The sequence below is a fragment of the Mauremys mutica genome, chromosome 3 (genome assembly GCF_020497125.1).
Source record: "Mauremys mutica isolate MM-2020 ecotype Southern chromosome 3, ASM2049712v1, whole genome shotgun sequence".
Classification (NCBI taxonomy): domain Eukaryota; kingdom Metazoa; phylum Chordata; order Testudines; family Geoemydidae; genus Mauremys; species Mauremys mutica.
Window position 1 is genome coordinate 196,870,212 of NC_059074.1, and position 15,313 is coordinate 196,885,524.

Here is a 15,313-nt window from a genome sequence, read left to right on the forward strand (position 1 = left end):
AGCATAGATTATGTATTTATACTAATACTGTTGAACTGAGTCCTTAATATGAAAATATTTCTTATAAAAATGTAGGCGATGCTCCTAGGCATGAGTCTCTTAACCAATATTTTATTTTATTTAGATTTAAATAGTGGGGGAAAAAAGACTTCTGTTCAAGAGCTTCAGGCACCTGGCACTTGTAATGTTACATAAGATTCCCAGCAGTATTAAAAATACCAACAATACCCTCAGTTACCAAAAACCCTGTTAATCCAAGTATTTTGATGTCCTGAAATGAGGTTTTATACCATGTTTCATTTTATGTTGGCCTTTTTGTTAGCTGTATTAGAATGACTGAATTACAATGATTATTTGCTTTTTCGGAGAAAAAATAGCTTTCATGCTCCATTTAGGTCCTTTGAAATTCAAATACCTTTTAGCTTTCTCAAATTTGTGCCCAGTTAATAAGCCAAAGGAACATGAAAGTTGAATAACAGTCATTGGCATATGAAAAGCATGCTTAGGAAAAATAACTGTTTAATTTATGTGAATAGCTGTTTAGTTTAGAGTTACAATGTGATTGACTGTTGCTTGAAGAATGTAAACCTAACAAATGTCAGAAAGCAAAGCTAATGGTCTGACTGTTTGCTTTTTTTAAAAAGCTAATTTTGTAGGTAGATTGTTGGCTTTAAAATATTCTTCATTGCTTTTCTCTTGCCTTTTTTTCTATCAGTTCCTTTCTTAATTGATCACTTTGTTTCTCTCTACCTCCTGTGGCAGTCTATTCCCTGTAAAAGGACCAATCTGTCTAAGGTAGAGAAACTCAATTTCCATATATTGATTGCTATGTCTGCATATAGTTAACTTGCAGAGGCTGTGCTAATCATTTATCTGTCTTGTTTAACTTTACTATTTAAATTGTTTCTTCCCAGAAATTCAATTACTTTTCAGCTTCCATACAAGGGCCCAGCAGCACAGAATCTAATTGGTGGCCATATTTAAGGAAATGTTTTCAATTCTTATAGAGCATATTAAGCTATTATAAAACTTGCCAGGCCACAATATTAATGTAAATTTTTAAAACAGACACCATGATGTAAAATGTGCCATGCTTTATTTCTGTTTTGTTATTTTCAAGAAATGACACTCCTTTTTCCCATTTTTTTTAATTAGACTAGAATTTGAGAGACAACAACGAGAGGAACTGGAAAAATTAGAAAGTAAAAGGTAACTTCTTTCTACTACCCATCTGAGGTATTTATGCCCCCCATAATCTCAGTGTCTGAGGGCTGGTCTACACTACGGGGGGAAATCGATATAAGATACGCAACTTCAGCTACGTGAATAACGTAGCTGAAGTCGAAGTATCTTAGATCGAATTACCTACCGTCCTCACGGCGCGGGATCGATGTCCGCGACTCCCCATGTTGACTCCGCTACCGCCGTTCAGGTTGGTGGAGTTCCGGAGTCGACAGGAGCTCATTCGGGGATCGATATATCGCGTCTAGATGAGACGCGATATATCGATCCCTGAGAAATCGATTGCTACCCGACGATACGGCGGGTAGTGAAGACTTAGCCTGAATACCTCACAATCTTTAATGAATATATCCTCAGAACATCTCTGTGGAGTAGGTAAGTACTATTGTCCCCATTTTACAGATGGGAAACTAAGACAGAGAGGCAAAATGACTTGCCCAAGGTCACACAGGAAGTCCAGGGAGTTGAAGCCCAAGCCCTAACCACTCTACCATCCTTCCTCACTATACTCACTGTGGTTGAGTATATATGAAGGCATATGTATTTGAGTTCAGATTTTGTTGTCTGTTTTCTGTATGTGTTTTCATGCTCTTATTTTGTCTGAGTTTGAATATTTTACTTATTCAAGGCTAAATGATTGGCTGTACAATGTCATTATACTAATCTTCAGACCACTGCACTATGCAGATATGTGTAGCTTGGCGTTTTCTACACTCTTTCATAATTAATCTTGACTCCCCCCCCCCCCGCCCTCAGAGAGACTGTGAGAGGAGAATTATATTCTGTATAAGGAAGAGAAGACAATTTGTCTCTAGGAGACAGCAGCTATTCCCACACTTCCAACCAAATGTGCCAATTACAAGAGGAAGTTCCCTAAAAGAGTGAAATTTGATGGATTAAAACAATTGACTCAAATAAGATTGGAGGATGTGAATTTTTAATCTAATCATTGTGTTCATGCCTGAATCTTATTGTGCAGTGCAGTCATGCAGTGTGTATTTAATGAATATTATTGCATTGGATGGAGTTGTTGTGGTTTAAACATGTAGTGCTTCTACTACTAACATGAATTGACTTAATGTAATTTCATATACCTACAATTTAAAGATAATTTAATGATAGTTCAGTATATGTCAATTCTGTAGTGTATCTGCTTGTCAGGTAAAGCTTTGCTCGAAGTAATTTGGATCTGATAACTATATTTTTCTCCAGAAATTGAGTTAAATATAAGCTACTAAATTATGAAGGCATGTTACTAACATGAGGCAAATCAAAAAAGACTGAAATAAAATTGTATCTTTAAACAAAACAATTCAAGTTGGTATGTGTTTTTAGCTCCTCTTCCAAACCCTGTTAACTTTTAGGAAAATATTAACCATATTAGGGAAAGGGAAGGAATGTTTTGAAGGTATTAATCTCATATACATATTGTACATATTTTATTTTAGGAAACTGATAGAAGAAATGGAAGAAAAACAAAAATCTGACAAGGCAGAACTAGAAAGAATGCAGCAAGAGGTGGAGTCACAGCGCAAGGAAACAGAAATAGTCCAACTGGAAATACGAAAACAGGAAGAGAGCCTGAAACGGCGAAGCGTTCACATTGAAAGCAGGTTAAAAGACTTGCTGGCTGAAAAAGAGAAATTTGAAGAAGAGAGACTACGAGAACATCAGGAGATAGAATTTCAGAAAACGAAACAACAGGAAGAAATTTTTGCTCGAGTTAAAGAAGAACTGCAACGCTTGCAAGAACTTAATAATAATGAAAAAGTTGAGAAAATGCAGATTTTCAGAGAACTAGAAAAACTTAAAAAGGAAAAAGATGAACAGTGCATCAAGCTGGAATTAGAAAAAAAGAGGCTTGAAGAACAAGAAAGGGAGCAGGTGATGCAAGTGGCTCACCTAGAAGGACAGCTTCGAGAGAAACAGGTTATGATACAGCTACTCAAGAGAGGGGATGTGCAAAGGGTTGAAGAAGAGAAAAGAGAACTTGAAGAAATTAGAGAATCTCTCTTGAGGGTCAAGGAAGCTAGATCTGAAGGTGACGAAGACAGTGAAGAATTAGAAAAAGCACAGCATAATTTCATGGATTTTAAAAGAAAGCAGTTAGAACAATTGACTATTTTGGAGAAAGACTTATTTCTGCAAAGGGATCATCTAGAAAAGGAAGTGGCAGATGAACATGAAACACTGGACCGTTTAAAATATGCACACAAAGAACGGTTAAACCTCCTCAAGAAAGATGATGAAAACGTTGTGGATGCTGCACTGATGGTTGAAGAATTTGACAAGATAAAGCCAGCAGAATACAGGCTCCAATATAAAGAGCGCCAGCTTCAATACCTGATGCATAATCACTTGCCAGCTTTGTTGGAAGAAAAACAGAGAGCTTCTGAAGTCCTTGATAGAGGTCTGCTAGGGTTAGACAATACTCTTTATCAAGTTGAGAAAGAAATGGAAGAAAAAGAAGAACAGCTTGCGCAATATAGAGTCAGCACTAACGAGCTGCAGCAGCTCCAAGAAACATTTGAATTTACAGCCAACATAGTTCGTCAGGAGGAAAAAGTTCGGAAAAAAGAAAAAGAAATTCTCGAATCAAGGGAAAAACAGCAGAGAGAGGCACTGGAGCAAGCAGTAGCTAAGTTGGAAAGGAGACACTCTGCTCTGCAGCGTAGTTCCACAATAGAGGTTGAAATTGAAGAGCAAAAACAAAAACTTGCAATTCTCAACAGCAGCTGCAGTGAACAGGCAGGTCTGCAGGCTAGTCTAGAAGCTGAACAAAAAGCCCTGGAACAGGATAGAGAAAGGTGAGAATTATGGGGATCATCAATTTAATAGACTCTGTACACAAAGAAGTGTGTGTTGCCTATATTTTAGATTGTAGAAAAGAGACTTCTCTTTCTTAGTATTCCAGTTCCACATTGCATGTAAGGTGGTTGTCCCCAGAAGTGAGAGGGTATAATTATGAACTCATTCTAAAGCCTATATTTCTTGCTTTTCAATTAAGTTCTGTTCAGCTACTTATTCTTTCTTCAGCAGCAGAGTATTTGTGTCTGTTATCACAGTATTTAAGTTCCTTATTTGAACTTGTTTTTTTCCTGTCCAGAAAGCTCAGCTGAGCAAGGGGCCAGCCACGCATTCTATATTTATACAGAAACAATTATCATAAGTGGTTTAAATGCATTCATATATGTTGCTTTCCATCTTTAAAAATAATTAGAAATCAAGTTAAATAAAGTATAAATGAAGGAATGCGGTCATGGTATTGGGTACCTCATCTTGATTGGATAAAGCATAGCTTTTGGCAGCACTCACTAAAGGCTACTTAGTCATTGTAATTGAAAACTGGAGAATAGTCAGAAAGCACCCAGTTATTATGACAAAGTAAAATGATATAAAAGTTGGGAACTGATATGTATGATAAATGTCTAACAGTAATTCTTTGATAGGGCTTAACATCCTCTTACATACCTTTTTTGTCTTAAGAGTAAACAGACATGGTATTTAATACTTGGTAATTTACTATAAGACTAAAATCAAAGACTAAGCTCATGTTGGAAACACCCTAATGAAAGATTCCTACAAAAAACTAATTTATTCCCTCACCAGCCAGTCAACATTCATAGACTCATAGAATTGTAGGACTGGAAGGACATCTAGAGAGGTCATCTATTTCGGTCCCCTGCACTTATGGCATGACTAAGTATTATCTAAACCATCCCTGACAGGAGTTTGTCTAACCTGCTATTAAAAATCTCCAATGATGGAGATTCCACAGCCTCCCTAGGCAACGTATTCCAGTGTTTAACTCCCCTGACAGGAAGATTTTCCTAATGTCCAACCTAAACTTCCTGTGACTGGTCTTCCTGGGGTGAAACCTGGAACTGGGGTATCACTGGGCCCTCTGTCCCTCCAACCTGGGCTTCCTATCACTTTGTGATGCTGTTGCTAAGCCACAAACCTGTGTCAAGTACTGTTTTTACACAGACATGCACAGTCAGGGACACACCCAGCTGACTTACATGAATGTTTCTCTCAGTTCACTCATGAACTAACAATAGAGAGGCTCCAGTTGATTCCCCCAGTTCCGCAGCCTAGGACCCCAGGGCTGTACCGTCTTGCCCTGGTCAGATGCCCGACTAGTATAAGTTTATTACCCAGTCTGCCCCTCCCTCAATGTGGAGAAGACATGCACCAGTTTTTGTTCCTGAGCAGATTTTCCAAACACTTTAACCAAAATGCACTGTTTTTAGATAAAATATAAAACAGATTTATTAACTACAGAAAGATAGATTTTAAGTGATTATAAGTAATACGCATACAGCTCAAAGTTGGTTACCTACGAAATAAAAGTAAAATCGCAAACTGAGTTATATAAATTAGACCGGATTTGAATCTGATTTGAACCTGGTAGATGGTATAATTTCTTAATACACAGGCTGGGATTCTTCTTTCCAGCCTGGGACCACTTCCCTGTTCCAGATCTTTGTCCTCCAGATGTGCTTCCAGGTGTGGGAGAAGTGAAGCCAAGTGATGATGTCACTTCCCCTCTTTTATAGCTTCTTCTAGAGCAGAGGTGGGCAAACTATGGCCCGTGGGCCACATCCGGCCCGCGGGACTGTCCTGCCCGGCCCTTGAGCTCCCGGCTAGGGAGGCTAGACCCCGGCCCTTCCCCTGCTGTCCCTCGCCTGCTCTCCTCCCGCTCCCCCTGCAGCCACGCCGTGCTCTGGATGGCAGGGCTGTGCAGTCCTGCAGGACAGCGCGGCAGCATGTCTGGTTCCGGCTGGATGGCATGGTGGCCAGATATGCTGCTCTGAGCAGTATGGTAAGGTGGCTGGGGCTGGGTGGTTGGATAAGGGGCAGAGGATCCCAGGGGATGGGGAGCAGGGGGCGGTTGGATGGGGCAGAGTTTCTAGGAGGGCAGTTGGGATGGGGAACGGGGTGGGGGGTTGGATAAATGTTGGAGTCGCAGGGGGCCTGTCAGGAGGCAGGGGTGTGGATAGGGGTTGGGGCAGTCAGGGGACAGGGAGCGGGGAGGGTGGATAGGGGGTAGGGTCCTATGGGGCAAGTAGGGGCAGGGGGTCCTAGAAGGGGGCTGTTAGGGGACAAGGAGCAGGGAGATTGGATAGGTCGGAGGTTTGGAGGGGGGGCAGTCAAGGGGCCGGAAATGAGAGGGGTTGGATAGGGGGCAGGGGCCAGGCTGTTTGGGGAAGCACAGCCTTCTCTACCCGGCCCTCTATACCGTTTTGCATCCCCAATGTGGCCCTCAGGCCAAAAAGTTTGCCCATCCCTGTTCTAGAGCCTTTGCTATAACGTGGGTCAAGCAGTCTCCATTGTCTACACATGCTATCTCTGAGAATTTCCTAGGATAGTTGTCGTGAGTGTGGACTCCCTTTAATGGGCCATCAGCAGCATCTGGCTGCTCCATTGTTGTACCTGCTGGCTGGTTGTGGGTGTTCCCAGCCTTAAAACATATTTCTGTAACGCACACATAGCAAAACTTTGTAACTTCCCATACAATGATAGCGCATACAATCCAACAGGATATTAATGCTTAACAGGTCAAGACTTTTAAAATGATACCTCGACGAGGTATACTTTATTCAAAACATATCTTAATTATATGACATGTGAATATGGGGGTGCCAGGATACCGTTTTGAGCCACAGCATGCCACACCATCCTTGCTGCAATTTAGGCCCATTGCTTCTTGTCCTAACCTCAGGGGTTAAGGAGAAATTTTTTTCTCCCTTCTCCTTGTAATAACCTCTTATGTACTTTAAAACTGTTATCATGTCCCTTTTCAGTCTTCTCTTTTCCAGACTAAACAAACCCATTTTTTTCAGTCTTCCTTCATAGGTCATTAGGTTTTTTAGACCTTTTAATCATTTTTGTTGCTCTTCTCTGGACTTTCTCTAATTTGTCCACATCTCTCCTGAAATGTGGTGCCCAGAACTGGACATAATACTCCAGTAGAGGCCTAATCAGCATGGAGTAGAGCAGAAGAATTACTTCTCATGTCTTGCTTACAACTCTCCTGCTAATACATCCCAGAATGATGATTGCTTTTTTTTTGCAACAGTGTTACACTGTTGTCTCATATTCATCTTGTGATCCACTGTGACCCCGAGATCCCTTTCCACAGTACTTCTTCCTAGGTTGTCATTTTCCATTTTGTATGTGTACAGCTGATTGTTCCTTCCTAAGTGGAGTACTTTGCATTTGTCCTTATTGTATTTAATCTTATTTATTTCTGGATAAACTGGAGAAATGCTCTGATCATCTTGAATTTTAATCCTCTCCTCCAAAGCACTTGCAACCCTTCCCAGCTTGGTATCATTCTCAAACTTTGTAAGTGTACACTCTATGCCATTCTGTAAACCATTGATGAAGATATTGAACAGAACTGGACCCAGAACTCATCTCTGTAGGATCTACTTGATATGCCCTTCCAGCTTGACTGATAACTACTCTCTGGGAATGGTTTTCCAACCAGTTATGCACCCACCAACCTATCTCCATCTAGGTTGTATTTCCCTAATTTGTTCATGAGAAGGTCATGCGAGAGAGTATCTAAAACCTTACTAAAGTCAAGATCTACAATATCTACTGCTTCCACCCTATCCAGAAGGCTTGTTACCCTGTCAAAAAAAAGCTATTAGGTTGGTTTGACACAATTTGTTCTTGATATGTGCAAGGGATGATTGTGACAGGGTCACCGGAGTGCAATCTGGACTACAGGGCCGCTGAGGCCTCCAAACCCACCAACCTGGGCTGCCACTCACACTGTGATACTGATGTCAAGCTACAAGCCTCTGAAGGGCACTACACTCGCACAGACATCCACAGACTGGGACACACCCAGCTGAGTTACATGAATGATCTCCCAGCCACTCAGAAACCATCAATTGGCTCCAGCCAATTTCCTCCCAGCTCCCCAGTCGTGCATCCAGAACTGTACTGTGTTGCACTGGTCAGAAGCCTGACCAGTGTACATTCATTACTTAGTTCGCCACTTCGTCAAAGGAAAGTGGAAATGCACCAGCACTTTCCCAAACACTTTGGACAACTCACTGGTAAGGACAGAACATTCAAAAAGTTTAACTACTATAGAAAGATAGATTTTATGTGATCATAAGTGGTAGGCATAAAGGTCAGAGATAGTTACCTTAAGAAATAAAAATAGAAACACGCACTCTAAATCCTAAATGTTTAGTCTAAGCAAAAGTTGACTCAAGCAGCGTTTTTCACCCTGGCAGATGGTACAAGCAGGTCAGTACATAAGTACATAAACTGGGACTGCCTTCCAATCTGAAATCAAACGTACCCAGTTCAAAGCCTTTGTATTCCAGGCGTGCTTCCAGGTGTTGAGATGGGGGGAGAGAGACCAAGTGATGATGTCACTGTCTCTCTTGTATACTTTGTTCCAGATTGCTGGAAAGATCTTGGCTGGGATGTGGGTTAGTCTGCCCTAATGGTGTATGTGCCTTCTCCGAGAAGTCTCTGGGATAGTGGATTGCGTGTTGATGAGCCATTAACGCCATCTGGCTATTGATGGTTACTCCTTTGTTGTAACTGAAAGGTTGGTTGTGGGTGTTCCCAACCTCACAACATGTTGCAGTAACACACATATAGCAATACTTCATAACTTCCCATACAGGGATATTAATGTTCAGCAGATCAGGATTTTTAAAATGATACCTCATAAGGTATACTTTGTACAAAACATAATAATATCACAGAGGTGAATATGGAGGTTCCACGGTGCTACTTTGAGGTACAGAGTGTCACAATGATGCCATCAATAGACTTACTAATATTCTGTCTTCATCTGTTGGCTGGGACTATACCCCAGCACTTACATGAAGTATGGAAGAGGTCAAACATAGTGAATTCAGCTAAGGAAATTTTTGCCTTTCAAAAAGTGAGAAATGTTTCACAGTATCTAGGGCCTGAATTAAATCCCATTAAAGTCAATGCATCAGGCCCATACTGTGTGGAAGAAGGGCACTACTGCATTTAAAAAAAACACCCATAATTATTGTCTGGAGATAAAAGGAAAGCTTTAGAACATGGCTTTAAAATGGCTGTTTCTTGAGAGAGTCTTGAAAATTTGATTCTTTGAAACCCAAATTAATTATCTGATCCTCCTTTCTCCCACACTTTACACTGCTACTTTCTTAGAAAATAATTCATATGGAATAGGTCAGATAAACATTTACCTGTAGCCAAACTGATTGGCTCTTCTCTATTGTTGTTTTCAAATCATTATTTCAAAGAATGAGTTCCTTTTCATCCTCTTCTCTGGAAGAAGTTACTTTGATACCAGTTTATGAAGGCTACCGTAGGTGCATATGTAATTTAACCGGTTTGATATTGCTTTATAGTTTTTCTTCTAAGAACTAAATATTGATGTGTTTTTACATCCCCTAGCCATCTTTTGTTCATGGGTAATTCAGTTGTTTTCTGAGCATTCTGTAGCTACGTACATTCTACTTGTTTTAGTAACACTGATGTTTTATTATTCAATTAAGCCACCTGACGGTGTGTGTCAATATATACATACAGATTAAGATGGAAGTCAGCTAAGCTCAGGTTTATGAAGCATATATAGTTGCCTACAGCTTTTATATCTCTGCCTAGAATTCTGATTTTGTAAATGATTCTCAAATGTACTGAATATTTATTAGACTATTTATGTCAAGTTGAGGCCCAGTTTTGCCTCATAACTGGAGGTGGTTGCTATAGTTAAATGTCTAATAACCTGTCTGGGATAGAGGTAATGTCCTTCTGGTTGCTTGGAAGTTACAGAGCATACTAAAAGCAATAACTTTACAACAAGAAATAATTTTAACAGTTCCCAAAATTGTGCAAGATACATTACAGAAGAAATTGTGCAAGATACATTACAGAAGAAATGGTCCCTACCTTGGGGATAGTAAGAATAGTTGTATATATTAAGTATTTAACTTGACTACTATAACATCTGTAGTTAGCTACAAATAAGAGTTGCAGAAAAAATAGAAAGACATGGTTCTTGCCCTGAAGACCTTGCAAGTGAGGGAAATAAACCATAGGAAAGGGATTGGTTGAAGAAGGAAAACAAGATAAGTTTCAAGATCACATGGTTAACCAAGGAGAGATTTAGGACCACAGATTCCCTTAAATCACTTGTGTACTTTTTGAAACTCTCTCCATTAGTTTAGTAATATGAAGGTTTTGATGATTCAGTGAAGATACTGGTCCTGATTCACTTTGCACTATCACCACTTTAAACCACGTTGACAATGTAAAGGGGTCGTTTTACTCCTCCTCCTTCTCTAAGACTATTTAACACAGAGGTGGTGGTATAAAGTGGTCTGAGTAAAAATATCATGCCCACTGAGTTGATTGGGGTACATGCAGTACAGTGATGAACCATATATGTGCCTAGATACATAAATACTGTTTTTGACTTCTCTTGAGCTTCATGGAGTAAGACAATCTTACTTAGTTTAATCTTAAGGTTCTAAATTCTTCAGGACACTCATGTTGTATTTTGTTTGTGGTTTTCAGAGAACAGCACATAGTAAAATGGATTCCCATTCCTGAATGAAGGTGTTGGACCGTAATGCATAATAAATTATAAACATACATGCGCCACACACAATGTTTTTGTTTTTTATTGTTTAGTAGATATTGTCATTTGTTTGTTTTTCAGCAGCTTCAAATGCTGTCTAAATCCCAACCAGCAATAAAATGTCTTGCATTGTCTATTTTATGACATCTTGCTGCATATGATCTCTGTGATGTTGTTTCGTCAGGCTATCAGGAGATGAAAGGAGAGGCTCAAATCTATATTAGCTAGACAAAACTGTTTAGTCCAGTTTTCAGTTAAAGTAGTCTAGGAATAAGTGATCACTTTGCAGTGAGCTGTCAGTCCTTTGAAGTTGGATACATGTTATTTTTCTCAAGTTCTCATATCTTATTACTAAATTAATTCTAATTCCAAATTCTGTCACCTATTTGTAAATATATATTTCGGGAAAATAAAGATGGCCAAACAATGGTTACAGCAAGTGAACTTGTGCTAGGGTTAAAATACATACAAAATTGTGTCTCAGTTGGTACAGTATTGTCATTTACCCCTAATGCAGTAGAGAGAACACATCACCCTAATGCCTGCTTTATTTTTGAGTTAGTGGATCTAGAAAGATTAATACAGCCAGAGTATCACATATTTTTCCCCACACTGAATAGGTTTGTTATCTTCTGGTCAAAAGGAACTGGTGGCTTCTGGTCATGGTGCTAGAGGTATACTTCTGTTTAAAAGTTAAATAGAAATTCATTTGTCATGGCCCCAATCCACTACGTTCCTTCCCCATTTTTATTTTTCTGTTCTGAACTCAGAGTGTATAGAGCACTGGTGAGCAACCTGTAGCCTGAAGGCTGCATGCGGCCTATCAGGATAATCTGATTGCGGGCCGCGAGACATTTTGCTGCCATTGACCGTCTTCAGGCATGGGCCCCCGCAGCTCCCAGTGGCCACAGTTTGCCATTCCTGGTCAGTGGCCACAGGTTGCCCACCACGGGTGTAGAGCAAACTCAATACTGTACATTTGAGGATATATGACTGAAAACTGTGAACCTATAAAATAATGTATATCTGCAAAGATCAGAATTTGTATAATTTCCCTTTCATTTACAGTGATTGATCTTTTTCATGTTTGTGTTTTTTATTTTTAAATTACAGGTTGTTAAAAAGAAGAGCTACCTTAGACAAAAGTTGTACAATAAGCAGGGAAGGCTACACAAACCAATCCATGGGAATATACAAGCTAATTTAGTCTAAACTACAATACATCTGAAAGATGCAGATTACTTAGTTGAATTAAAATTTATTATATGAAAACAATAAATATGCTAGGAAGTGTTTTTATTTGTGATACTTGAGGCCTAAAGTATTTTCAGAGAAAAATACTCAACCAGAATGTGAGTGACTTCTTATGTGCATAAATCAGCTTTTATGACATATTAAATATATTTGAGAATGTGAGGAAACTTGTGTTTGGGAAAAATGATCTATTAGTCATTCAAAATAAATTCTAGCTCTGTATGGTGTTTTTAAAATGGTCCATTTCCAGATTACAAGATGCCTGAACAAATAATGGGATTTACATACATTATTATGCAATTTTTAGGGTGTTTTTGTGAATGGACTCTGTGTCATGTTGTTAGATTTTCTTCATTTCTGACTCTAGTATTGTCTTTTGAGTTCAACCAATTTTTCCAGACTAGCAGCAGAATAATTGAAATCATTGATGGAGTTCTAAAATGAGGTAAGGTTTTTCAAGTGGTTCTAATAGGCCAAGTCTTATGAATCAATCTAACTTTAATGAGCTAGCTGAGACATTAGTTGCATTGAAAGTTACAGATGTTGATTTATTGAGCTAAAATGCTTCTATTCTAGTCTAGTTTTCAAATGATAAGTGTATACTTCCCTATCTAAATATGCATTAATAAAAGAACATTTATTAGTATTTCTATGACTACAGACATAAAGACCATAGGGGGGTAAGATCCTGATTTAATTATACCACCACCTAATTATCTCCAGTCTTATCTGTATGCAAATATTCTTGGGATACAGTGTGTTGTAAGTAGGGAACTTAAAATACTGCAGATGGACATATTTCTTATTTTGAACAACATAGATTTTGAAATATATTTTAAAATCTACTTATAGACTGGACCAGGAAATTCAACAGCTGAAGCAGAAGATATATGAAGGTGATGGTGTACAAAAAGGGTATCATGCAACAGTAGAGGAGAGACTCTCTCTCACCAATTCCCCTACCAGCCCTACAAAGTCACAGTCTCATTTTATTCCACTGGTTGATGACAGGTACATATACTGATTTTATTCAGACTTAATATGATTTTAAACAATAGTGTTAAAGTATCACTGAAACATTCCAAACTCTGCATAAGTGTTTTCAAGATTTGATCTTTATTTAGTAAATATCAAAATGGTACTTTAATTGCAATCTAGATAGAAACATGCTCTGCCTTTACCACTTTGAAATGTTTTTTATGATCAGTAGGCTTCTGTGAGATATATGCTGTATTAGAATAGAACCTGAAGAAACTTTAGGCTTATATTTATTTTAAATTGTTCCTAAATTTAATTGTTTAGATTTGCTTAAATGTCTGCTTGACTTACACCTTTGCATACTAAGAGTGACAAATAAAATTATATTAAGGGAAGCAGAATAGCAAAACATTACACAAATTAATTCCATTATTTTCTCTTTCATTTCATTTTACACTTACGCACATAATAATTAGTATAGACTTTTGAAACTTTCACTGTGTCTGCAGGCCAAAATATTGTTAGTCTGCTTATTTATAGTGTGTGTGTTGGCAAAGTCATGAAAGGGAACTGTTAGGTTAAAAAAATGTAAAATACAAAGGCAACATGTAAATGGAGAGAAACATTTATTAGATACTTAACCAAGGGTCCACTAATTGCCAGTTATTAATTCTTTGGCCTTTTTAAGTTAAAGAAAAACTGGTGAAAAAAATCATAACTTTTTTTGGGGGCCAGTAAAGTCTGTCCACAATGTTCTTATATTTAAAATATATACAATGCTTAAGATGAATAAACTATTCAAAGAACACTTTAAAATACCTGTATTGATTGTCTTAAGAATAATTTTTTTATTGTATGTCTGTTCATTTTTTAAAAGAATAAATGCATTAATTGAAGAAGAAGTGGAAAGGCGTCTTCAGAATATTCACCACACATCTGAAAATAACAGTATGGGCCTGTCTCAGTCTACAGAAATTTTAAAGGTGAGCAGAGTTTGCTATGAAACATCACTTTTAAAGATACCTTCAAAATCATTGGTTTAATTCCTTTATTCACACTCCTCATGTTTTCTCTGTATTAATGTAAGTTTAGTTTATCAAATAATATAAAAAGAGTGGCTGTATTTTATTTGTGAAGAGCAGAACAAACATGTTTCAAATTATTTTTAAGGAATTTAGTTTTATATGCTGACATTAAGTCGTCTAAGGGTTGAAATACTTTAGTTTCAAACAGCAGTATATCAAGGCATTCTATGGAACTTGTACATAGCAGCAGGGTGTACATAGCTACTTAATGCACAGCATGCTAGTGCATCGTAGAGTCTTTTTTACACACACACACACACACACACACACACACACCTCTACCTCTACCTCTACCTCTACCTCTACCTCTCCATCAAAGTCAATGGGAGTTTTGCCATTGACTTCAATGGGGCTGGGATTTCACCCAATATTTCCATGTTGTCCTGCATTGTGGTTATTTTCAGTGAACTGCATCTTAATCTAAGTTTCTTCTCAGATATGTAGCACTCAATGAAGATATTCTCTAAATGGCACCAAAGCCTTTAACTTTTCCAAATTAATGTGAAGAGTTTTTTACTCCCTCTGCCTTTTATTATGCTTCTGTTGATGAAAACATAAAGTTCCATCGAAATGAATACTGAATATTTTTAATAATACATGCTTAAAAATGAACAAGCTATTCTTGTTAAAATTCCCTTTTTCCTAATTGGAAAACGGAATAGTTTAATTCAGCTGTAAGGCAGTATCTTAGCAAACAGCAGTAGATGATGATGCATATTTTTGACAGTTAAGCTGATTACTTTAGGTCTGTGTTGGTATAAATAGTTCAACTTTTATAACAAGGAAACTTTTTTTTAATCACATGTACCTTTTTGGTTCTTAGGATAATGAAATGCTTCATAATGGTTCTGTTCAACGCAAGTTGAAGTATGAGGTAGGTTATAATTCGTCAGAATGAAATGGTTGTCTTAAATTATGGCATGCTCAGTAATTAAAGTTCTTAATGTTTAGCTGCATAATTAGAATTTCAAATTTACAGTAAGATTAATAGCTAATAGAGAAGTCAAGCTCTTTTTCAGGCAAAAAATAAATGGAATCTTGCATGTTGGGTACAGTTCTTGCTTTATTTAAATAGCATATTTTTGTGGTGAAGGATTTTTTTTTCATAATTCTTTATTTGGAACAGTATCCCTTT

General features: G+C 38.0%; 1 protein-coding gene across 3 annotated transcripts in view; it reads left to right on the forward strand.

Moving 5' to 3' along the window:
- Positions 1–15,313, forward strand: part of KIF16B (kinesin family member 16B) — a 196,937-nt gene that overhangs the window by 113,084 nt on the left and 68,540 nt on the right. For all 3 annotated transcript variants that reach the window (XM_045010687.1, XM_045010689.1, XM_045010688.1), the window contains exons 18-22: positions 1,156–1,209; positions 2,691–4,049; positions 12,968–13,126; positions 13,971–14,076; positions 15,002–15,052. In XM_045010687.1, coding sequence (XP_044866622.1) covers positions 1,156–1,209; positions 2,691–4,049; positions 12,968–13,126; positions 13,971–14,076; positions 15,002–15,052 — 1,729 coding nt within the window. The remainder of the gene's footprint in view (positions 1–1,155; positions 1,210–2,690; positions 4,050–12,967; positions 13,127–13,970; positions 14,077–15,001; positions 15,053–15,313) is intronic.